The sequence below is a fragment of the Miniopterus natalensis genome, chromosome 4 (assembly GCF_054644295.1).
Source record: "Miniopterus natalensis isolate mMinNat1 chromosome 4, mMinNat1.hap1, whole genome shotgun sequence".
NCBI lineage: Eukaryota > Metazoa > Chordata > Mammalia > Chiroptera > Miniopteridae > Miniopterus > Miniopterus natalensis.
Genome location: NC_142084.1, coordinates 26,034,994 through 26,059,099, shown reverse-complemented (window position 1 = coordinate 26,059,099; position 24,106 = coordinate 26,034,994). Strand labels below are relative to the sequence as shown.

The following is a 24,106-nucleotide window of genomic DNA, read 5'->3' as shown; positions in this document are numbered from 1 at the left end:
CACAATGGAGCTGTAAAATGCAGCTGTAAAAACAAAGGATCCCTTACCCATTGAGACAAGATGGTGGGACCTGGAAAGTATTATGCTAAGTGAAATAAGCCAGTCAGAGAAAGACAAGTATCACATGATCTTACTCATATGTGAAAATCTAATGAACAAAATAAACCGATGAACAAAACAGATCCAAAGACACAGAAGCATGGAACAGACTGACAAATCTCAGAGGGAAGGTGGGGGTGGGTGGGGAGAGATTTACCTAAGAACTTATATGCATATATGCATAACCCATGGGCACAGACAAGAGTTCGGTGAAGGCCTGGGGTGAGGGGGGCAGGGTAGAGGAGATCAATGGAGTTCGGGAAAGGGGACATTTGTAATACTTTCAACAATAAAGATAAATTTTTAAAAAGTTTTTTTAAAATATTATGAGTTTGCCATCAAGAGAGACATATAGATCAATGGAACAGAATAGAGACCAGAAATAAACCCTTACATGTATGATCAAATTATCACTGACGGGGTGCTAAGACTACACAATGGAGATAGAGAAAAAGATTCATGACATTGGAATAAGCAATGGTTTCTTTGATATGACACAAAAAGCACAGATAACAAAAGCAAAAATAGACAAATTGTACTACATCGAACTTAAAAATTTCTGCACAGCAAAGGCAACAATTTAACAGAGTGAAAAAACCTGCAGAATGTAAGAAAATATTTGCAAACCTTATATTGGTAAGAGGTGATTATGCAGAATAAATAACTCCTAAAACTCAACAACAAACAAGGCCCTAGCCGTTTTTGCTCAGTAGTTAGAGAATTGGCCCGAGGACTGAAGGGTCCCGGGTTCGATTCTGGCCAAGGGCATGTACTACAGTTGCAGACTTGTCCCCGGCCCTGGTCAGGGTGCATGCAGGAGGCAACCAGTTGATGTATCTCTCTCACATCAATGTTTCTCTCTTTCTCTTTCTCTCCCTTCCACTCTCTCTGAAAAGCAATGGAAAAAAATATCCTTAGGTGCTGATTTAAAAAAAAGGGGGGGGGGGGGCGAATATCTGTATTATCAAAGATATACAAATGGCCCAAAAGCATTATAAAAAATGCTCATCACTAATAATCAGGAACTGCAAATCAAAACCACAATGCGACCCAGCCAGGCATGGCTCAGCGTTTGAGAGCATTGACCCAGGATCCAGGAGACCCCGGTTTGATTCCTGTTCAGGGCACATGCCTGGGCTGCAGGCTTGATCCCCAGTTGGGGGTGTGCAGGAGGCAGCTGATGACTCTCTCATCATTGATGTTTCTATCTCTCTCTATCCCTTCCTCTCTCTGAAATCAATAAAAGATACAGTAAAAAAACAAAAACAAAAATCACAATGCGATACCACACCTGTTAAGATGACCATTATAAAAATTAAATTAAAATAAAGTGTTGGCAAGGATGTGGAGAGACTGGAACCCTAGAGCACTGTTGAAGCCACAATGGATAAACAGTATGATGATTCCTCAAAAAAATTATAAATAGAATTATCATATAATTATCATATGACCCAGCAATCCCACTTCTGGGTATACATCTAAAAGAACTGAAAACACAATCTCATGTTCAATGCATGTTTACTGCGGCATTACTCACAATAGCCAAGATATAGAAACAGCCTAAATGTCCAATCCTAAATGTCTATTGACAGATGAGATCAAGAAAATGTGGTATATAAATATAATAGGCTTTTATTTATTCAGCCTCAAAAAAGAGCGGAAGCCCAGCTGGCATGGCTCAGTGGTTGAACATCAACCTAGGACCCAGGAGATCTCAGTTCGATTCCTGGTCAGGGCACATGTCAGGGTCACGGGCTCAATTCCCAGCAGGAGTGTGCAGGAGGCAACCAATCAATGACTCTCATCTCTCATCATTGATATTTCTATCTCTCTCTCCCTCTCCTTTCCTCTCTCTGAAATAAATAAAGATATATCTTAAAAGATGGGAAACCTGGCTGGTGTGGCTCAGTAGTTAGACTGGTGTCCCACACACCGAAGCGCCATGGGTTCAATTCCCAGTCAAGGGCATGTGCCTTGGTTGCAGGTTTGATCCCTGGCCCTGGGATAAAGCATTGATACATGCTAAGTAAAAGAACTAAACACTAAAGTACCACATATTGAATGATTGCATTTATATGAAATGTACAGAATAGGCAAATGTATAGATTGGTGAGAAATAAAGAAAGATTGATAAAAGGTACAAGGTTTCTTTCTGGAATGATGCAAATGTTCCAAAATTGATCATGTTGAGGGTTGTACTGGTCTGTGAACATATGTAAATTATATCTCAATAAAGCTGTTAGAAAACAGAATCTAGTATCATAAACAACTCTAAGAAATCAGTTTTATCCTCAATAACTAAAGTATATTTATAAGTACCTTGAAAGACTTGTTTTCCTACTGCTGCTAAGGTAGGATACCTTGGCACTACATTCTCAAACCTTATTCCAAAAGTGATATAAGACATCTAGGGCCTTCAAATAAGTACTAAAGAACACTTCCATTTTTTCAATGCACGTGTCCCTTCTATGTACCTAACAGGTGAACCTTCCTTAAATTGTAGTCAAAGAAAGCTTAACATTCAATAAAACCTATTTGATTTCTGTGAACTAACAACTGGATTTAACTCTTGGGCTCAGAGCCTCTTAATTACCTACAATATCAGATTAAATCTGAAAAAGTTCATAGATTTTAAAAAAGTAAAAAACACAACAAAATGTTCTTGAAATTTACTAAAAGCAAGAGAGAGAAAAAAGCTTCTAATAAAGCTTAATTTCTGAAAGTATATGGCTGGTTTCTCAAAGCTCAGTCCCTTCTGCAAAAAGCCCTTTCTTCAAGTGATAATCCTTCCCTTCCAATTTACACTTAGCCCTTCCATTAAGAATTTCAGAGGGGAACGTTGTCATCACTTCCTTTCATCCTTTTCTATGACAGTCAGGAATCCTTACCTGGTTCAGGAAGCTCAGGCTGGGGGGTCAAAGTGGGAATTCCTGGCTCCTTGTCCATCTCCTCAGTGTTGGCACTGGATTTATCACAAACATTCAGCCGCGGCCCGAATGAATCTAAGCGGCCGGTGTGATTTGGATCTGTCAGCACATCCTCCAATATGTTCGTCGGAGGAGGTCTATGATCTGGGAGCTCATCCCCCTTCTTTATAGGGTCAGAAGAAAGTGAGACCCCAAAGGAACCCTCAGAGTTTTCTTTCTCCCTAAATCTGTTAGTGCGCTTACGAGGTTTAGTGCGCCTTTGGTTTAAACGCTGCCACCGCTTTTTAGGTACCACTTGATTAACACCATTGGTTTCATCAATCTCACTGTTCATTTCAGAGTCCAGCTCTGGGCCTTTTCTGTTTTCAAAGGTGGGGCCTTTTTCAGGAAATTTATCAGGGTCAGACTGGTTGACTTTGTTGTCAAAATGAACATCAGAAAAATGGGCACCATCTTCGCTTGTTAAGTGGCCCATTAATTGAAGGGGTTTTTCTTTAGCAGGGTCTTCTGCCCCACCTCTCAAGGAGCCATTCTCTGAACCACCACTCTGTCTGTCTCCTCGCAGTGCAGCCTCTGGAATCATAGCTGGAAGCCGGTTCAGTTTTCTTTTACGGTCTGTCTTTAAGGCTTTACGGTTTACTGTGTTCTTTCCCATTTGGCCTGAAAAACTATCTTGCAATTTGGATGATGGCTTTGATCGCCCACAGTTGCGCCTAGTAACGCAGTTTGAACGACTTTTGCCAGAAGCAGGGAGATCTCTTCTGTCGGACACTAAGCCAGGTATAGAAGCAGGCAAATTTCCAGACAGTGCAGAGTCACCTCCACTAGGGCTAGGATGGACTGGATCTTGAATGCCATCTCCATTTTTTTCTGAATTGTGATTGGAGGCTCCTGAAACCAAGACCTTAGAAGTCCCTAGAGGACTACTGGTAGAACAGTCCCCAAGACCAGGGCTCCGATAGGAGACCAAGTTTTGAGCAGTCATTAACCGTTGCTCCTTGGTCTTACTATCGTGCATATCTTTCAACATCATTAGCAATGTACTGAATTTGTAGTCTGGTTCAATAGGTATATGATTCTGACTAGAAGCAGAAGAAAAAAGTAATGGTTTTGATGGCTTTGATGTTCCAGATTCACTGACATCTTCACTTAAGGATCTATAAGAGAGTTCCTTCAACTCAGACAGAACATGTTTCACCACTGCTGTTTCTATGTCATTTGAATCCCTGGTTTTTTCATGCATGTTGCTCAGTAGTTTTAGCCCATCCCCTTTCCCACTTTTGGAAATGCTGGCCAAAGGAGAGCCTTTGGTATCAGGAGAACAGCATTTCAAACTGCAGTCCTCATATGTAATTGGAGGTTCTACTACAACTGGATTTTCTTTATGTTTGCACTTTATACTTCGGATCTTGGGCTGTTTACTTTTCGAATGGAACAGAGCTTGATTTGTAGCCCTACCCTTTATTAGTGAGTTCTCACTGCAAATGCTTGATGAGGTGTTGAATTTTGTAGAGAAACCATCATTTCTAAAATCCGATTGGGGTTTGCGGACAAGAGTGGACACTTTAAAATCAGACAGATTAACCTGAGATGTCTCAGTTCCGGACTCTGCTGTCTTAGTATAATCTGTTAAGTGGTCTGTAAGTGAGTTAGTAATGAGGGACTTCTGCTTTGCTTTTACCTTAGTGTTTGTGGCAGGATACCTGGAATACTTTAACTTTTCATCTTTCTGCATGGACAACATGTTCTCTGTTCTATCAAAAGCATCTGTAATTTCAAGGACACTGCTATCAGACTCTGAACTGTGATCTATGGGATCCAGATCACTGCTTCCATCATCAGAAGTGGTACAGATACTAATGGAATCACTCCGTTTTTCTTCATCACCTGCTCCAATATAGCAGAGCTGTACTTTTGAACTACACACCAAACCTCGTTGAAGTTTCTTCTTCTCCCCAGAACGTTTAGAAATCAAGGCACCCTCAGACAAGCCCAGTAAAGAGTCACAATTTGAAGTTTCAAATTCTTTCTTTGCAGGATTTTTTGCACAAGAGGAAAACAGAAAACTTCCTGGGGCAGTGCTGGCCCCTGTGAGGCTGTTTGCTATCCTGGAAAGTTCATTAGAGGCCTGCTTATCAGATACATCCCCAGAAATAAAGTTTATGCCAAGGTTCTCTGGAATCTTTCCCCTCCGTTCTTCCTTATGTGCTTCAAATTGCATGTGGCCCTTTTTCACACAAGTCCTTTTCGGATTATCAGTGCTCTTTCTGGCTCGAGACTTGGCACAAGGCTTTTCCTTCTCATCTGCAGAATGTTCAGAGTCAAAAGCCAGAGATTTCAAGCAGCCATTAAGCAACAGGTCATGTTCTGATTCAGGATCATTTATACAGTCCTCAAATGGCATATCCTCCTCACTGTCCAATTTGATCGAGCTGCTGACACATTTTCGGTTCTTCGACCCTTTGGGAACATCATACTGTTCAGCAAGACCAACACTGGCTTCCCATTTACTCAAAATTTTCTGAGGAACCTTAAATTCAAAGGAGAAAAAGTTATCACATATCAAAGAAATGGAAGAGGAAAACAAATGATCAGTGAGCACCTCACAAATTAGCTTCTCAAAGTCTTGTTGCAGTTCTTCAAGACCCTTTTATGGGACCAGTCAGGTGGTCAGGATCCATAGCTCACCCAGAGCTTAACTAATGGGGAGTCCTCACCACTACATTACCACTAAGATGTATTATTACAGGAAAAATTGATCTCATAAACCCTCCATTCTCCCTGCCTTTGTAAGCAGAAAGGAGTGGACCATAACTTGGACTACAACATTACATTACTAATCAACATAACATTACTAAATCAAGGAATAACCATACCCTTCCTACTTACCCCTCCACACCTTAAATAAGGATATAGTTTCTTTCTGACTTATTAAGGACAAGCACTTGCTCAGCTGCATAAAAGAGAAAATAAAAGGCTAAAGAAGATAAATATGAAAAAACGAGAACAAGAGAAACAAGTAGATCAGACCTGCCCTAGGCCTGAAATTTGAACCTCTGGTTATCAGTAGGCCCTTGGCTAATCAAGATTCTTCCATACATGTTACATACAATCTGGATTATAATCAAGCAATCTCCTGGACTTAATCGTGTAGTCCAGAGACACCAAAACACCCGGGGTATAACAAATTACACATGCTTTTTTCTTGATTACTCAACAGAATGAGGACACTGACACTCTGTGAAATATACCCAATTTTCCAAACTCTTACTTCCCACCCTGATTTCATATAATAGATATTAGTCAAGGTTGTAACCATCACTTAGTGTTCACAAATTACTTTAATACTTGTGAAAGGGATGTTCTGCTGAGCATGTAAAAATTCAGGTCACCAGACAGGTAGCCTCCACTTATAAAGCAATAAAATGATCACTGGGTTTATTTTACATACAAACACACACCCATTAATTCTCATAAATGTTACCAGAGTGAATTTTCCAGAACCTGAAAGCTCTAATGAACTCCTCAGAAAAGGGAGTTGTTTAATCTACATAACTAAAGGCTTGACACAAAAACTGACACCTCCCAAACACCAACCACCCAAAGTATTAGAAAGTATATATTTATTAGCCTCCTTCATTCTAACAGCAGCACATGCTAGCTGTTTTAGAGTATCAACCTTATGAAATATTATTTACAATTACTTCTAATACATACAACAGTTGTACAAGAACATATGATTACACTAGTTTTTGTGTTGAAGACATTAGTCCTCAAATAACTCAAATTAAAAATAGCAGGGTCTCCATACTGATTCTAAATTACCCTATCTACGATTTTTATAAAATGGTCTAAAAAGTATTTATACACAGAGAAGTATGAAACACCAATCTAACAGAAACTATGTAGAACTGAATATAAAGAAATATTAAAAGAAATAAGCTGAAATTTACTTGACCAACTTTAACACAAAACATGAAGCAAACAAAACAAAAGCATAATGTTCTTTATTAAAATATAACCAGGTAGCCCAGCCGGGCATGGCTCAGAGGTTCAACATCAACCTAGGATCCAGGAGATCAGGGTTCGATTCCCGGTCAGGGCACATGCCTGGGTTGCAGGCTCCATCCCCAGTCGGGGGCATGCAGGAGGCAGCCGATCAATGACTCTCTCATCATTGATGTTTCTATCTCTCTCTTTCTCTCTCCCTTCCTCTCTCTGAAATCAATAAAAATACATTTTAAAAAAATACAAAAACATAACCAGGTATGAACTGCAACCTTAAGCACTAACAACTGTACACAAAAACCAAAAGAAACAAAACAAAAATGTTTAAAGCTTTATCTTTCCCACTTTAAAAGAAATAATTAATCCAGAGAGTGAGAAGTAGAATGTTTCAGTTTCTTTTTACATCAAATATAACCAAAAAAGATTGGTTTTGCCATTTTGTATTGTGATATCTAAGTGACATGGCAAAAACTAGCATTCTCAAAAATTAAGTATAAATATTTGGAAGGCTATCCCCATCTCATCTCTGCGAAAAACCTTGCTGTCTACCTATTTTCTCACAAATATCCATCTACCAAAGGGAATAACTTGTATTTCAAAGATACAATACTTCTTCCTGCCTCCTCCCTGCCCACCCTCAAGAAGATAATTTGAGGGGCTTTTGTTCTTTTGCTTATTTTTTACCTTATGCCTATATCCTTTTTCTTTCTGCTTCCCTCTTCTCCTAAGGACAGGTAGCTCTTCAAATTGATGTCTGCCTTCGAACATGACAATTGCTTTTCCAGCCACCCAGGCTCTCTCAGAAGGGTCTCCGAAAGCTTCCACGTAGTACTGTCGATAGGGCCTCCGGTTGGAAACTAGATAAGGATACAATAACAAGTGTCATTACTTTAAAAAGATGACTGTTCATCATCAAGATAACATCCACACCACTGTCACCGAAGAAGCCTCTGTTTACCCACCCTCTCCCACCCAAAAATCAACAAGCTAAAAAATCTCCAGAACAAGAAACTCTGATAGAATGAACATTTTAAATGTTCAGTTTATGTGGCAAGAAAATGCTTGAGTTTACGAAAAAACTCAATAGTTTGGTATAGTGATAAGCTATATATTCCAACCAGTGAGAGGTTGATTAGCTAATCACAGAACAAATTAATATAGCAACAAACTAAAAGTTCCTTCTACCATCAGTCTATTAAGTCTTATACCCTCATTACTGGCAAATACAAAGGACATATAATAAGCTGCAGCACCACAAATATAATAATCAACAAGAACTAACTACCACACAAACTTCAAAAACACTACGCTAAAATATGAGAAAGAAATGTTTTAGCACCATACCATGTGCATAATATGCTAACATTTATGGAGTAGCTACTCTGGGCCACGCACTCATTACACTAAGTGCATTGCATGGATTCTTCTAAACAATCAACTCTAAGAAATAAGAAGTATGACCTCCATTTTATAGACACAGTAGTCCAATGACATCAGAGAGGTGGGCAAGATCAGAGTAAAATGTTGGTTTTGCAGAGAAAGTGTCACTTGGTATTTCAAAATAGAGAGATTAAAAAAAAAAAAAAAAAAGGAAGGAAATCCCAACATGAATAAAAGCAAAAAGACATCCAGTTATTCTACAGTTTCTTAGTTGTCCAAAGTACTATGCATACAATAATCAAAAATAAAAATTGCATCCAGAAAAGATTATAATCAACTTTATCTAGTATATGTATCTCCCATATACTTAGCATTTTTCACACCAGTAAAAAATGTCACAAAAGAAATACAGTCAGGGCTACAAAAGGTTTAATGATTTGTCTCTTTCTGGAAAAGAAAATTGTCTTATTTAAAAGTTCACTTGAACCCACATCTAATTCCCTTACATCATACTGTTTCAAAACATAAAAAAGAATCTAAACATCTCTTTGAAAAAACAGGAAAAGCCTACTTCCTTCAGAGTGGAGGGAGAAAAAAGGAAAGAAAAAGAAAAGGGAGGAAAGATTTATAAAATAACCTTAGAGCACGTATAAAGAAAGAGCTGTGAACTTTCAAAACTCCTGTTTTCACATGCAGTAACTGGAAAAATAGCCAAAATGTCAAGTAAACTTCAACGGAAGCTTCTTTATACATGCTAATTTCAAAGCTATAAAACCAAAGAATGAAAAGTACCTATGAGCAGCTCTCATAAACTTTAGTTGAAATGGTTTTTCTGTAAAAATGTGATTAATAATAAAATTACAAGCTGGTTAAATTTTCTGTTTAGTCCATTTTAAAAACAAGTTGTGAATAAACTGAACTCCTTAGACTCTATCTACTAAATTAAATCCTTCCATAGAGCCCGGCCGGCACGGCTCAGGGGTTGAGCATCAACCTGTGATACAGGAGATCATGGGTTAAACTCAAGGTCAGGGCACATGCCTGGGTTGCAGGCTTAATCCCAGCGAGGGGGGGGGGAAGCGGTGCAGGAGGGAGGGGTGCAGGAGGCAGCCGATCAAGGACTCTCTCATCATTGATGCTTCTATCTCTCTCTCCCTACTCCCTCTCTCCGAAATCAATAAAGATATATATTTTTTAAAATCTTTCTTTAGAAACCAACTATAATGAGGGATTAAAATTGGTATATATGCCTATACAGAGGCTCTTAAATCTTAAAGTTCATTTGAGAAGTAAATCATTCTCCCACAAATAAGTAAATTTACCTAACACAGAGTGAACAGTTTTGATGTGCGAGCAGTATAGAGAGGACAGAAAGGAACTCACTGATTGATAGGTAAGAGATAAATAAATAGACTATAGTAAAATCATAATTCCAATAACAAACATTCACTTTCAAAAAATAACACTAAAGTCCTGGCCATCATGGCTCAGTGATTAGAGCGTTAGCCTGAACACCAAAGGGTCTCGGGTTCGATTCCCAGTCAAGGGCTTGTACTTGGGTTGCAGGTTTGATGCCCAGCTGCAGTAAGGGCGCATGCAGGAGGCAATCAATTGATGTGTCTCTCTCACATCGATGTTTCTCTCCCCCACTCCTTCCACTCTCTCTAAAAATCAATGGAAAAAATATCCTTGGGTGAAGATTAACATAAAAAAAAAACAAAAAACCCACTAAAATACTAGAAAACATTAACTGGAGGACAAATGGGACACCTGAGCAGAATTTTTTTTTTAAATCCTTACCCTAGGATATATTTATATTGATTTTTATTTTACTTATTACTTATTTTAAATATGTTTTTATTGATTTTAGAGAAAGAGGGAGAAATAGGAAAATCAATGCAAAAAACATTGATCGGTTGCCTCCTGAACGCCCCCCACCGGGGACTGAGCTTGAAACCCAGGCATATGCCCTGACTCTGAATCGAACAGGTGACCTCTTGGTTCATGGGTTGACGCTCAACCACTGAGCCACACCGGCTGGGCATGATTTTATTGATTTTTAGAAAGGAAGGAAGAGAGAGAAAAAACACACACATTGATATGCTACAACCGGGGATCAAACCTGCAACCTAGGTATATGCCCTGACCGGAAATCGAACCGGCAGCCTTTTGATGTATGGGACAACACTCCAGTCAACTAAGCCACCCAGCCAAGGCCTTAGCAGAATTTTTAAAGGTAAACTGCTTATAAAGGGGAGAACTCCAGTATGAGAGCCCAGACCCTCAAATGCATGAATGAGTAAAACAAACAAAACAGCTAGAACTACAAGTAGTTCAGAACACTAAATCATAAAGTGGGAGGAAAGGGAAACTAAGCAGGTATGCAGTGGCCAGGCCTGAAATAGTTTGGATGCTATGTTAAGCTTGACCATTATAATATTAGCAATGAGGAACCTCGTATAAACTGTGTAACCACAGGCTCAATTTTGCATCTTGGGAAGATGAATCTTCTTGGCCTCTGAATAATACATTTAAGAGGATTTTACTATATTCCTTCTTCTAGTGATGATAAAATGCCTATGTGATAAGATAATGTGAGGTGAATGATATAGGCACTGTGACACAGCATTAAGCTATTATTGACCTACATCAGGAGATTACTATTGACTTACATCAGGAGGAGGATCATCTGCTTCAGTGATCCTCCAACACTGATTCATGATGATGTCAATGATTGGATGTCAGGACAGGCTATGCCAATGGTTGGGGAAATTTAATATTTTTGGACTGTGGTTGACCATGGGTAACTAAAACCACAGAAAGAAGATAAGGAAATGCATATATACAATGGAATTATACTCAGTCTTAAAAATCAATAAAATACTGATACATAATACAACACGGATAAAGCTTAAAGACATTATGCTAAGTTATAAGCCAGACACAAATGGACAAAGACTGTAAAAGTCTTTTTTAAACTTACATAATGTTAAAGTTAAAATCTTTTAAAGGTAAAGAATGCAGACCAAAAGCTCAAATTTAGTTTTCTTCCCCTCTGAAATCCCACTAAAAAAACCCCAGTAAAAGCAGTTTTTAAAAGGAATAATACAAAAGACAAAGTATAGAAAGAGAAACAATATACATTTGGGAAAGTTGGAAGGTGGTGAGAGTTAAACCAAAGAGAGCTGAATGATAAAGCCAGCCTTGAGAAATTAAAAGCAATCTGACTTATCCCCAGCCTAGACGTAGAGTACAGAAAGGTCTAAAAACAAGATTGGCTGAAAGTCTGTACAAGATGAAATTAAGAGTATTTCCAGGTCAAGCTGTATTAATCCCCAATAAAGCTACAGTAAAGAGAGTATAAGTCCATCTAAGGACAAGAGAACAAGAAAGGACAGCTAAGTATAAATTAGTGTAGCTACGCAAGCATGCTATGCTATACAGTTTTAGAAGTTGGAAAGCACATGGATAAGTACTATAGCTAGAAACAATGGATCCTAGTGTGCCAAATCCTAAGTTATTATTGAGAAAAGCCAAGAACCAACTGTATCTACACCATGCTTCCTTCTACTAATGGACCAGGAACTGGCAACACCTAGTGCCTCTGCAGTTTAGGAGGATAAAATACAGAGGACTGGCTGAAAGTTATCAAGCAGCCTTGGGATAACTAAACTTCCTCCTCCACAGCACACCACCAGATCACTGCCTCTACCCCTCCCCAGAGGTTTTTCTACTAGATGGAGTAAAACAGAAGGTCTCTAGACCAAGTAACACCAAGCACAGTCCAGGAGTACAACTGTACCAAAAACAGAGGGAATAAGTGAACTAAATGCTAAAACCACCCAGTTGTCTTCTGCTCACTGAGCTCCCAGAACACAAGAAGCCAGATTCATATTCTCTAGGAAGGAGAATAAATACTCTTCTCTGAAAATGGTACTGACAAGGGGCTGGGAGGGGAAAGAGGTCACCCTACCCTTGTAGGCTGACAACATCCACACATTCAGAAGTGCCCATATGGCCCGGCCGGGCATGGCTCAACAGTTGAGAGCCAACCTAGGATCCAGGAGATAACGGTTCAATTCCCGGTCAGGGTACATACCCAGGTTTTGGGCTCGATCCCCAGTTGGGAGCGTGCAGAAGTCAGCCGATCAATGACAACTCTCTCATCATTGATGTTTCTATCTCTCTCTCCCTCCCTTCCTCTCTCTGAAATCAATAAAGATATGCTTATTTAAAAAAAAAAAAAGTGCCCATATGCTCTTCACTCTTCACTCTTGAACAGAGATCTGAGGAAAGCCTCAAAACAAAAAATAGAGAACAAAGGAACAAACAGCAAAGAAAAAAAAAGGAACTTGAAACAGATGAAGTACAGTAGAAAACTTTACAAAAGCTATTATTAATATCCTCAGAAATAAAAAGGATACTGCATTAATGAAATAAGATGCAGGGAACAAAAAGGAATTCTTAAAAATTAAAAACATAACAGCAGAAACATAAAACTCAAAAAAGGTTAAAGACAAAGTTGAGGACATTTCCTATAAAGTAGGTAGAGCAAAATGAAAATACAAAAAAATCATGAGGTCCAAAGCAAGAGAGTCAACATCTGATTAAGAGGTAAAGAAAGAGCCCGGCCGGCATGGCTCAGCAGTTGAACATCAACCTAGGATCCAGGAGATCGTGGTTTGATTTCCAGTCAGGGCATATGCCTAGGCTGCAGGCTCAATCCCCAGTGGGGGGCGTGCCAGGAGGCAGCCAATCAATGACTCTCTCATCATTGATGTTTCTATCTCTCCCTCTCCCTTCCTCTCTCTGAAATCAATAAAGATGTATTAAAAAAAAAAAAAAGGAAAAAAGAAAAATGTCCCAGAACTAAAGAAACTAAATTTGTAGATCAAAAGGGCCCCACTAATTACCCACAACAATGGATGAAAACAGATTGGCAAGCAAGGTATAGCCCTGTGAACTACATGAAAAAAGTGAAGAGTCTACAAGCTTTTAGAGGGAGAGGGACAAAAATCACATACAAAAGATCAAAAATCAAAATATCACATTTGCCCTAGCCAGTTTGGCTCAGTGGTTAGAGCGCCAGCCCACAGACTGAAGGGTCCCGAGTTGGATTCCAGTCAAGGGAGCATACCTCGGCTGCAGGCTCAATCCCCGGCCCCTTGTTGAGGCACATGTGGGAGGCAACCAATTGATGTGTCTCTCTCACATCGACCTTTCTCTCTTTTTCTCTCTCTCTCCCCTCCACTGCCTCTGAAATGCAATGGGAAAAAAATCCTCTAGTGAGGACTAAAAAATAATACATTTTAAAAATAAGTAAATAAAATACTATCAGATGTAATAGCAACTCTGGAAGCTACAAGACAATGCCTTTCAAAAGTCTGAGAAAAAATGATTTCCATTCCAGTATTTAGTATCAGCAAAATTATAAAGTAAGTGTAAGAAAAGAATAAAAATATTTTCAGATAATGCAAGGTCTCAAAAAACCTACATACCACACTCTCTTTCTCAGGAAACTATTGAAGGACTTGCTACACATTCAAAATGAGTAAGTAAACCAAAAACAAGGAAGACATGAAATCCAACACAAGAGTGAGTTGAAGGGAATCCCCAAGATGACAGCTGTTCACCAGGCTACTGTAGATTAAAGAAATATATAACGCTCCAGATGAAACTTATTTAAAATGATAAAAATGACAAATTATCAATGTATCAGATCATGTGGAAAAAATAAAAACTAGGAGAGTTTTACTATAAATTAGTAATAAATACAGAGAATACTAAAAACCCTCTCCCTCACCAAAACACACACACATACAGATAACTGCAGGGAAAACAAGGTTGTGAGGACAAAGCAAGCTCAGAACACTACATGGTTAAGTAAGCTATGTATACTGTTAACATAATAACGCACACACTGAATTCCTAACCAAAATTATAATAGGAAAGATAAGAGAATGCCGAAGGTGGGGTGAAAAGGTGGAACCCAATGCAAGGATGAAAAATAACGAATCCATAATTTTTATGACTAGAAGTAAAAAATAATCCAGAAGAATGGAATTTTGAGATACAAAACTATCAAAAGATCCAGCTAAAGCTCTGGCTGGTGTTGCTCAGTGGTCAGAGCACTGTTCTTTACACTGAAGGTTATGGGTTTGATTCCTTGTCAGGGCACATACCCAAGTTATGGCTGGTCGGGGCATGTACAGGAGAGGCAGCCGATCAATGTTTCTTTCTCACAACGCTGTTTCTGTCTCTCTTTCTTTCTCTCTCTCTCCCTCCACCCCCCTCTCTCCCCCCCACCGCCCGTCTCTCTTCCTTCCTCTCTCTAGAATTAATGAAAATAATAATAAATAAATGAACAAATAAATAAATGACACAGCTTAATTCAATAAAGGGAAGGGGGATACCCAGTTAAAAGAGTTAAAGGTCCCCATTTATGGTACTATCCATTCCATTTGATAGAGTGAAAATAAAATCAAAGAATCTATAAAAAAAAAAAAAAAGAGTTAAGGGTGCTGAGATGGAGCTGTACAGTAACAGCAGACTGTTTTCCTAACAAGACTTGTAGACTTTACCTCTTGGCTTTTTAAATTATATGCATTGTATATAATAAAAGTAAGTAGTGACTTAAAAAAGTACAAACAAAAATAATTTTATAAAACTTTTGAGTTTTCTAATACCATTTGGGATATTAGCTTCACTAAGAAAACAATAAACATGAATGATCACAATAATATGAACACTGCACTACAATTTTTAATTTTTACACTGGTAACTTACACTGCTACAAGAGTTAGACATTAATAATGGTCATCGTTTGCCCAGCTGGTGTGGCTCAGTGGTTGAGGGTCAACCTAGGATACAGGATATCACAGTCTGATTCCCGATCAGGGCACATGCCTGGGTTGTGGGCTCAATCCCCAGTGGGGGACGTGCAGGAGGCAGCCGATCAATGACTCTCTCATCATTGATGTTTCTCTCTCTCTCTCCCGCTCCCTTCCTCTCTGAAATCAATAAAGATATGTATATTTTTTTAATTAAAAAGTAAATAATAATAATGGTCATACTTTCAGTTGGTGGGGAGCTGGATTACTTTCAGAGAAGTCTATCCAAAATTTCTCCTATTGGGCATTACCAATAGCAATACTAGTAGATGATTCTACCAGGTTTGTGCTATGAAGGAGATAAAGAAAAAAAGGAGCGCATTCAAAGAAAAATGGAGAGTTAACTACTAAGAGTGTTAGTTAAGCTTTCCAGAACTTGGCTGACCACACCTTGCCATAAACTAGAGGGGAAGGGGAACAAAAAACCAAAAATGCAAAATGCAGAGAGAAAAATGGAAAAAGTGAGTAATATGAAATAAGTAGCTTTAAGGTTAAATAGATCCATTTTAACATGCTTTATCATTTCTCCAGTAAGAAGCTATATGAATTCAGCCTTTCTGGGAAGCTCTCTTGAATTTAAGAGTTTTAAACTTTTATAGCTCCACCACCACTACCACCACGGTATGGTATCTTCCTGCCAGTAAGGGCATTTGCTCTCTGGTGTGATCATATTCTTGACACAGAGAAACAGGCCAGGTAGGAGTCCTCAAGTATACCTTACCAGTCACAGCACCCTCAACCACCCTTGATGTTAACACTACAAGGGTGTTGCTCCTCCTCCCATTAATGCCAATTCCTCACTGTGATGTGAATCCCATCTACCTCCTTCCTTCTCAGAAAGCCTATGTTATGATCACATCTTTGATACCTTACTACTACTGTCTTCAAGCTTCTCCCCATCTCTAGAGTTCTTCTCATCAGCATGAACTGCATAATCATCCCCATATATCTCTCTTGCTATAGCAATGCCCACTTTTCTGCCATTGTCTCAATTTCCTTAAATCAGTCTAATCCAACTTCAGCCACAATTGTACCACCAAAAAAAGATTACCAATGATCTCCACCTTCTTACACCTAATGGACATTGTATTTGATCTCTAGGCAATGTTCATCCAAACTGACCACACCTTCCTTCCTTAAAACTCTCTAGTCACCAATACCACATTCTTCTGATTTTCCTCTTGCATCTGTATCTGATTCTTTCCCAATTCTTTTGCAAGCTCAGTCTCTTACATACAGACTGTAAATGTTGGCTTCCTCAAAGCCACCTTTTTTCTCACCGTATATTTTGTCATAAGGCCATCTCATCCATGCCCTGCACATGGCTTCAATTAATATCAACAAGTAGATGTCACCCCCAAGTAATAGACATTCCAGTGCTCTCAGTAAACAGCAACACTATTTATGCCCTGGTGAAACTAAACTCTTGGGGCTATCCTGAGATAGAGAAATCTGGGAGCTAGAAACCTCAGGACTTCACTTCTTCCTTACTCCTCATTATCATTCATTCATTACCAAATCATACAGATTTTATTTCCTATTTTCACCACCTTTGAGGCTGTTTAGTAAGAAACTAGGAAAATTCCCTGGCAAGTGGAATGACAAAACCAAGACAAATGGCTGAACAATCTGCCGAGCAGTTCACAGCAAGCTGATAAATCACAAGACTATCCTCCCTAACTGAAGATATCTAAGAGTAGGTGGTTTAAATCACCTTAGGTAGATAGATAACAAACAAAAACAACTAGAGCCAGACTAATCCAAGATAAAGGTAAAACTAACCAGAAAATGACCCCAGATGCCATTATATGCTCATTTTAATACATCAGCATACTAAACGACACACCAGGAAATCTAACAAATATTCTATTGAGATCTACCCCTAGGACCTCCCCTAAAATTCCCACCTATAGAAAATAGATAAAACCCTCAGGACAAAGGAGGCCTGCGCCCCCTTTTCCTCAGGTGTGCACTTTGCTTCTTCTATCCTGAGTTCTTAAGGGTCCCAAGGAGACTTGCACCCAGGGGAGCAGTGGGCATCAACAGCTCATTCAGGCTTACCCCCTGGATCCTGTCTCCAGGGGCCCTTCCTCTGCCTCATTGTCCCAACATTTAATTAACTTACTCTCAACTTTCACTTGGACTCGAACCTTGAAATTTTTCCTGCATGAGTCAAGATCCTGGAAGTTGCCTGACAAGTGAAAGCGTCAGACCATGCCAGGGCAGGGCCAGACCCTTTCATGGAAGTGGTCCAATAAAAATTTCATTTCACCATAATCACGATAAGGACCCTTTTAAACTATCTCTTCTGATTTACTTGTGCCCCCCCCACCATCCACTTTCCATATCGCAGAGTGAACTTCAAAAAACACAGATCCGATCATAGCACCCTCTGCTTATAGCCCATTAATGGTATCCCATTGTTCCTAGGAAAAAAAACCAAACTTTTAAATGAAGTCTAGCCCGGCCGGGCGTGGCTCAGTGGATGAGCGTCGACCTAGGATCCAGGTGATCAGGGTTCGATTCCCGGTCAGGGCACATGCCTGGGGTTGCGGGCTTGATCAATGACTCTCTCATCATTGATGTTTCTGTTTCTCTCTCTCTCTCTCCTTTCCTCTCTCTGAAATCAATAAAGATATATTTTTAAAAAATAAATAAATAAATAAATGAAGTCTAAAAGATGCTGCAGGATTTGACTCATATCTATTTCCCAAGCCTCATAATATACAACCTTCCAATACTCTGTGGGCTGCAGCATTGTCAGGGGTAGAGCAAATACTATATTCTGTGCCTGAAACCACCTTCCCCTTTTTTCCCTAGTTAATTCCTACTCATCCTCTCAGGTCTCAGATCAAAGAATTTTACTAGCAAAACTGATCCTGAATACTCCTGCACCAAGTCCAGGGTTAAGTAGCCCTGCTGTATTACTGAATGGAAACCAGTATCTTTCCTTGGACTCATGTCTCAATTAAGTAATGATCTATTTGTGTGATTATTTGCTGATGTGACGTCTCTTTAATTGAACTCTAATTATACGCAAGGTCAAAAAAAACTTGTTTTGCTCAATACTGGGCCCAATACCTAGCATAGTACCTATATAACATACTTAGTATTTGTTAAATAAATGGCATGGACGTAATTAGTGTGAATAAAGAACACTACCATGATGCCCAGCTGGGCGTGGCTCAGCGGTTGAGCATCGACCTAGGATCCAGGAGACCGCGGTTCGATTCCCGATCAGGGCACATGCCTGGGATGCAGGCTTGATCCCCAGTCGGGGACGTGCAGGAGGCAGCCAATCAATGATAACTCTCTTATCACACTGATGTTTCTATCTTTCTCTCTCCCTCTCCCTTCCTCTCTGAAATCAATAAAAATATGTTTTTTAAAATAATAATAATAATTTTTTAAAAAGAACACTACCGTAAGAAGCCAGCGGTCCCACAGGAATAGGAAGGGTAGAGGACTAAAAGAACTTTCTAAATTTAAATGTTCAAACAGGCCACAAAGGATAAGATACCTTTTTTTTAAAAAAAATCTTCACCCAAGGATATGTTTTTACTGATTTTAGAGAGAGAGAGACATATTCATCAGCTGCCTCCCATACTCGCCCCAATCAGGATAGAACCCACAACCTAGGTATATGCCCAGAAGGGAAATCAAACCTGCAACCTTCTGGTGTACAGGGCGACCCTCCAACCAACCGAGCCACCTAGCCGGGTCAAGATACTACTTTTTAAAAACAGTGAGCTATAAAGGTCTTTGGACAACTTAATACTCAATATTCAAAGTATAAAATCAAATCCACCAATCCCACTTTTGGTAAATCATCCTACAGATAAATGGACATCTACATATGAAACACACCATTTTCTTTACAGCATTACTTGTGTGTACACACAAACACATGTATGTACATACATATACACATGTATATATGCACATGTGTCTATCATCTTTACAGCACAAGATTAGAAACAAGCTAATATCCATCAACAGGGGAACTGGTTACATAAAGTACAGCATATTCAAAAAGTGAAAACTATGTAGCTGTAAAAAGAAAAAAGAAGGACGTTTTCAATGTACTAATATGCAACTGTAGAACAAAAAAAGCAACTGTAGAACAAACATACAACATGTTACTTTTATGTTAAAATAAAAAGGGTAGGGATATGAGAATATATGTGTAGATTCATAGAAAGAAACACTCATAACTGAAAGGGTTTGAAAGGGAGGGTAAAGAATGAGGCAGATCAGAGAAAAGGAGGGAGTAAACTGATTTTTTTAATCTTGTGCATATATAACCTATTCAAAAACTAAAATACATATATAAAGTCTACAGTAAAATCACAAACCATCTTAATAGAAAAAAGGGAGCTCAAGATCATTTTTAGCCCCTATCTTATAGCATTTTAATGATAAATCACCTGAGATTTCAAACAGAACAAGTCATACAACAGTAATTAATGATAATACTCTAAATCAAATTTTTAAAATTCAGAATAGCTTATAGGTATTTTTATAATTGCTTTAGTTTTAAAACTAACGAAAACAATACAAAACCTGAACATTAAAGTAAAAAAACAAATATGCTGAAAAGGATTCTAGACAATGTAAACTTTGGATAATAAGCCTAACATTTTCCTGGCATCTACAGATAGAATAACTGAAAATTTTTAAATTATAGAGTAAAATAAAACAAACATATAAAAAATCCAAAAAGGTAAAATAAATTAATAACAACTCATTCACAAAATGCTCAAAGGTAAAAACGGATTACTACTAAAGGCAACAAAAACTGGGTTATACTAAAGGCAACTACAAGTTTATAATTCCAAACTGTATTTTATCATGTGAGATCAATTGCAAATATTACCTTTCATTTTTGAGTGTGTGTTAATCAATGGATCAGAACAAATCCTGCAGGGCCACCATGGGCGTCTCTTGAATTTTGCCCAGATGAGATCTCCAACTTCATACTTCAGTGGTGTTGACTTTTTCTTGGGTTGACACTGTAGACAGACAAAACATGGGACAATCAAAAGTTGTGAAACGGTATATCATCTTCCCATTAGCCTTCTAAGAAAGCAATGCCTAAAAAAATTCTAGATAAAAACACTCCAGCTTAACAATTACAACTAAAATACTTTGTCTTAATTATTCATAACATAGCCCCTTATACAGTAGTAGCTCTCAACTTATATTTGTTTTATATAAGTAATCTACCCACATTCTGGGAAAATAAATCAGCTATTTTGATTTATAAAGAACTAAAAACTGAAGTAGATAAATAGAATTATCCCAAGGAAAAGATTATCTTTGCCTTAGTCCTTGGATCACAACACAACATCAGGGGGGGGAGAGAGAGAAAATTATAAAAAGAAATTTTAAAAATGTCAAGAGAATGTGATCCCAGTAGTGTTATTTATCAATTATATCTCAATAAAACTAGGGTGGGAGGGAGACTGTGGTCCCTTTTGTAGGTAATATTCTATATCCTTCCCAAACAACACAGGCATCCTATTTATTAATAAAAAATAATGGCTCTAATGAAATAATCTTGAAAGCTACAGGCTAAATTCTAGCAATGTCAATAAAACTGACTTGGTTATTTCCCAGACATGCAGGAGAGGCTGCACCCAGAACAGTGCACTGCCCAACTCCAAGGGGCAACATTCATGCAGAATACAATGTGTATCAAACTCCTTGGACTTGTCCAATGCAGAAACCATGGCTGAATCTTTTCTCCAAAAATAATATCTAATTGATCTGCAATCCAAATGCCTCCATTTTTGGCTCTAACTCCATATCCATGCCTTTAACAAACACCTCCCTTCCTCCCTCAGACTCAATCTCCCTCTTCAATGCCGAAAACAGCATCCACCTGGCACAGATTAAGTATTCAAAAAAAGCTGAATGAACTAATATAATTTAAATAAAAATAATAATGGCTGAGGCTCAAGGATATCAAAGAACTGGGCTCAATTTAATGATTAATAAGTTACCATTCACGTTTTAAGACTCTGTATTCACACAGAACTAAGTTAAACCTCACAGAAGGCCCTTACTGAAAATACTGTGATTACTTCTTCATGTATATAGTTACCAGGAAATGAGACAAACTACATCTTATTATATATATATTTTTTTAAAGCTTAACAGGGTGTTTTTGCCTGGTATCAGTTTGCGAGTTATCAGAATAAAACATGACTTCAAGGCCAGGTGGCTTTGGAACTTTAAAACCAAGATACCAAGACAGATGGAAAAACAAATCTTTTACTTTCCTCTCCTAAAAACAACAATTTGAGGTTTCCCATAAATTGCTGATATAATTTTATTTGTGATCAATTTATTTGTCAGTCATTGCTAAATATGAAATTTGCTTGTTTATTCAAGTCCTAAATTATAGTACTTTAAATAAATTAACATTTACTTGGTGTTTGCTATGTGTCAGGCACTGTTCCTCCTTTAATCCTCTTAAGGTAGATACTATGTTATTATTCCTATTTTACCATATGCCTTCAGTCATGTAATACTTATTTAGTTAAGTGGCAGAGCCAGGATTCAAACCTGGGCAGTCCAGCTCTGGATCCCAAACTCTCAACCACTACACCTTATTATCCAATAACAATAAAACTCCATTATTATGACACGCTTTATGACAAATTCAGCCATAATCAATCTATGACATGATGTTGGTTCTGTCTTCCCCTCATATTACTACTACAATTATATTATCAGGAAGTATAACTATAAAACACATACAAAACTCAACAAGGGACGCGAGAATAACTCGAGGATGAATTCCTGATCCCAAAACACTTAGGGAATAACTGAGAAGACCAGAGTGAAGAAACGTCATCTGAGCTTACAGAAATAATAGCAGAAATTGGCTAAGAATTCACCACAATTTACCAGTCACTAATCCACTGATTCTGTCAAGGAGGTGAACAAGTCCTGAGAACAAACAAACAGAAATCCATACTAGACACATCAAAATATTACAAATAAAACCAAACAACGCCCTCCCCCTGACAAAAGATGAAAATCTTTAAACGCAACCAGAGTAAAAAGGACACATTACCCTTAAAGGCAGGAGATTTCTAATTCACAACTACTGACCTCACCAGCAACAAAAGGAGTCAGAAAGACAGAGTGGAATGGTATTTTCAATATGCCATAAGGAAAGACCTGCTAATCTAGAAATCGTTGCCCAGCAAAAATATCTTTCAAGAAGGAGGGCTAAAGCCCAGGCCGGTGTGGCTCAGTTGGTTGGGCATAGACCCCTGCACCAAAAAGGTTGCCAGTTCAATTCCTGGTCAAGGTACATGCCCCGGTTGAGGAGCTACCTGGTAGGGGCGAGTAAGAAGCAGCAGATTGATGTTTCACTCTCACATCATTGATACCTCTCTCTCTCCCCCTCTCCCTTCTTCTCAATTTAAAAATCTTAAAAAAAGAAAAAGAAAAAGAGCTAAATAAAATTTCAGTCAAACTGAAACTGGAAGAGTTAACTACCAGCAAGCAGACCTTCGGGAAGGAAAATTCTAAAAGATTTATTTCAGACAAAAGGAAATAACCTCAGGTCTGAGATGTGAAAAACGAAAGAAGGGGTAAATGTGCAAAATGAACAGTGACTATTAAAAACAACAATGTCAAATGAAGCTTAAAAGAAAAACAAAAATGAATTAAAATTTACAACAACACTCCCTGTTGAAAAGGGGTAATGAGGTTAAAGTGTTCTTAAGGTTTACATATTATTAGGGAGAAATAAAGTGTTTTAAACTCTATGTACTATCAGAGAGGAAGGTAATGAAAATTTTAAGTACGGAAAAGTTAGGGAGGCCTCTTGTAATTTCTGGGGTAACCTCTAAATGAAGAGAAATCGAATATGTAACTTCCAAACTTGAATGGGGGGACATAAAAGGAACAATAAAAAAAGCTTTAAGTCCAAAAGAAGGCAGGGAAGCCCTGGCCGCTGTAGTTCAGTTCCCTGGCCATCACACCATGTACCAAAAGGATGCTGGTTCGATTCCCGACCAGGGGCATGCGGGAGGCAGCCATTCGATGCTTCTTTCTCTCTGCCCACCCCTCTCTCAAAATCAATAAAAATATTTTAAAACAACAACAACAAAAAGGAAGACAGGGAAGGGGAATAAAGAAAAATAAGACATAAATCACAAAATAACATGGAAATTTAAACCCAACTACAGTGCTAATTAAAATGGACTAAATAACAGTTCATTTAACCAGAAAGATACTTTTTAACACTTTATGACTCTAATAATATAGCCTCAAAATATAGAAAGCAAAAATTGGCAGAACTATATGAAAAAATAAATTTTAATCATAGTGGAAATAAGCCTCTTAGTAATTAAAAAATAAGGAAAAAAAAAAATCACAAAGGGTTTGAAAATTTCAGCATAATGAACAAACTTGACCTAACGAATACATACAAATTCCTACACTCCAATTGTGGAATATATATTTTTTTCCAAGCACAGGGAATATTTATAAATATTTACCATGTACTGGGCCATAGAGTACTACTCTCAACCAATTTGAAAGGACTGGAATAATTTGGAACACATTATCTATCCCTATGTAATTAAGTTAGCAGCTAATTATAAAAACAGGACTAGAATATGTCTATGTTAGGAAATTAACAAGTATACTGTCAACTAATCCTTCAAAGAATAAATCATAATAAAAATTAGAAAATATATATATATTTTTTTAAAGTCTTTTTTTTTTTTTATATCTTTATTGATTTCAGAGAGAGAGAGACAGAAACATCAATGATGA

At 38.1% G+C, this 24,106-nt stretch overlaps 1 protein-coding gene across 6 annotated transcripts in view; it reads right to left on the bottom strand.

Annotated features, from left to right (window-relative positions):
• NSD1 (nuclear receptor binding SET domain protein 1) overlaps nt 1–24,106 on the bottom strand; it is a 153,331-nt gene that overhangs the window by 71,577 nt on the left and 57,648 nt on the right. For all 6 annotated transcript variants that reach the window (XM_016203271.2, XM_016203267.2, XM_087816440.1 and 3 more), the window contains 3 exons: nt 20,181–20,316; nt 7,719–7,891; nt 2,988–5,556 (listed from right to left, as the gene is read on the bottom strand). In XM_016203271.2, the coding sequence (XP_016058757.2) occupies nt 2,988–5,556; nt 7,719–7,891; nt 20,181–20,316 (2,878 nt within the window). The remainder of the gene's footprint in view (nt 1–2,987; nt 5,557–7,718; nt 7,892–20,180; nt 20,317–24,106) is intronic.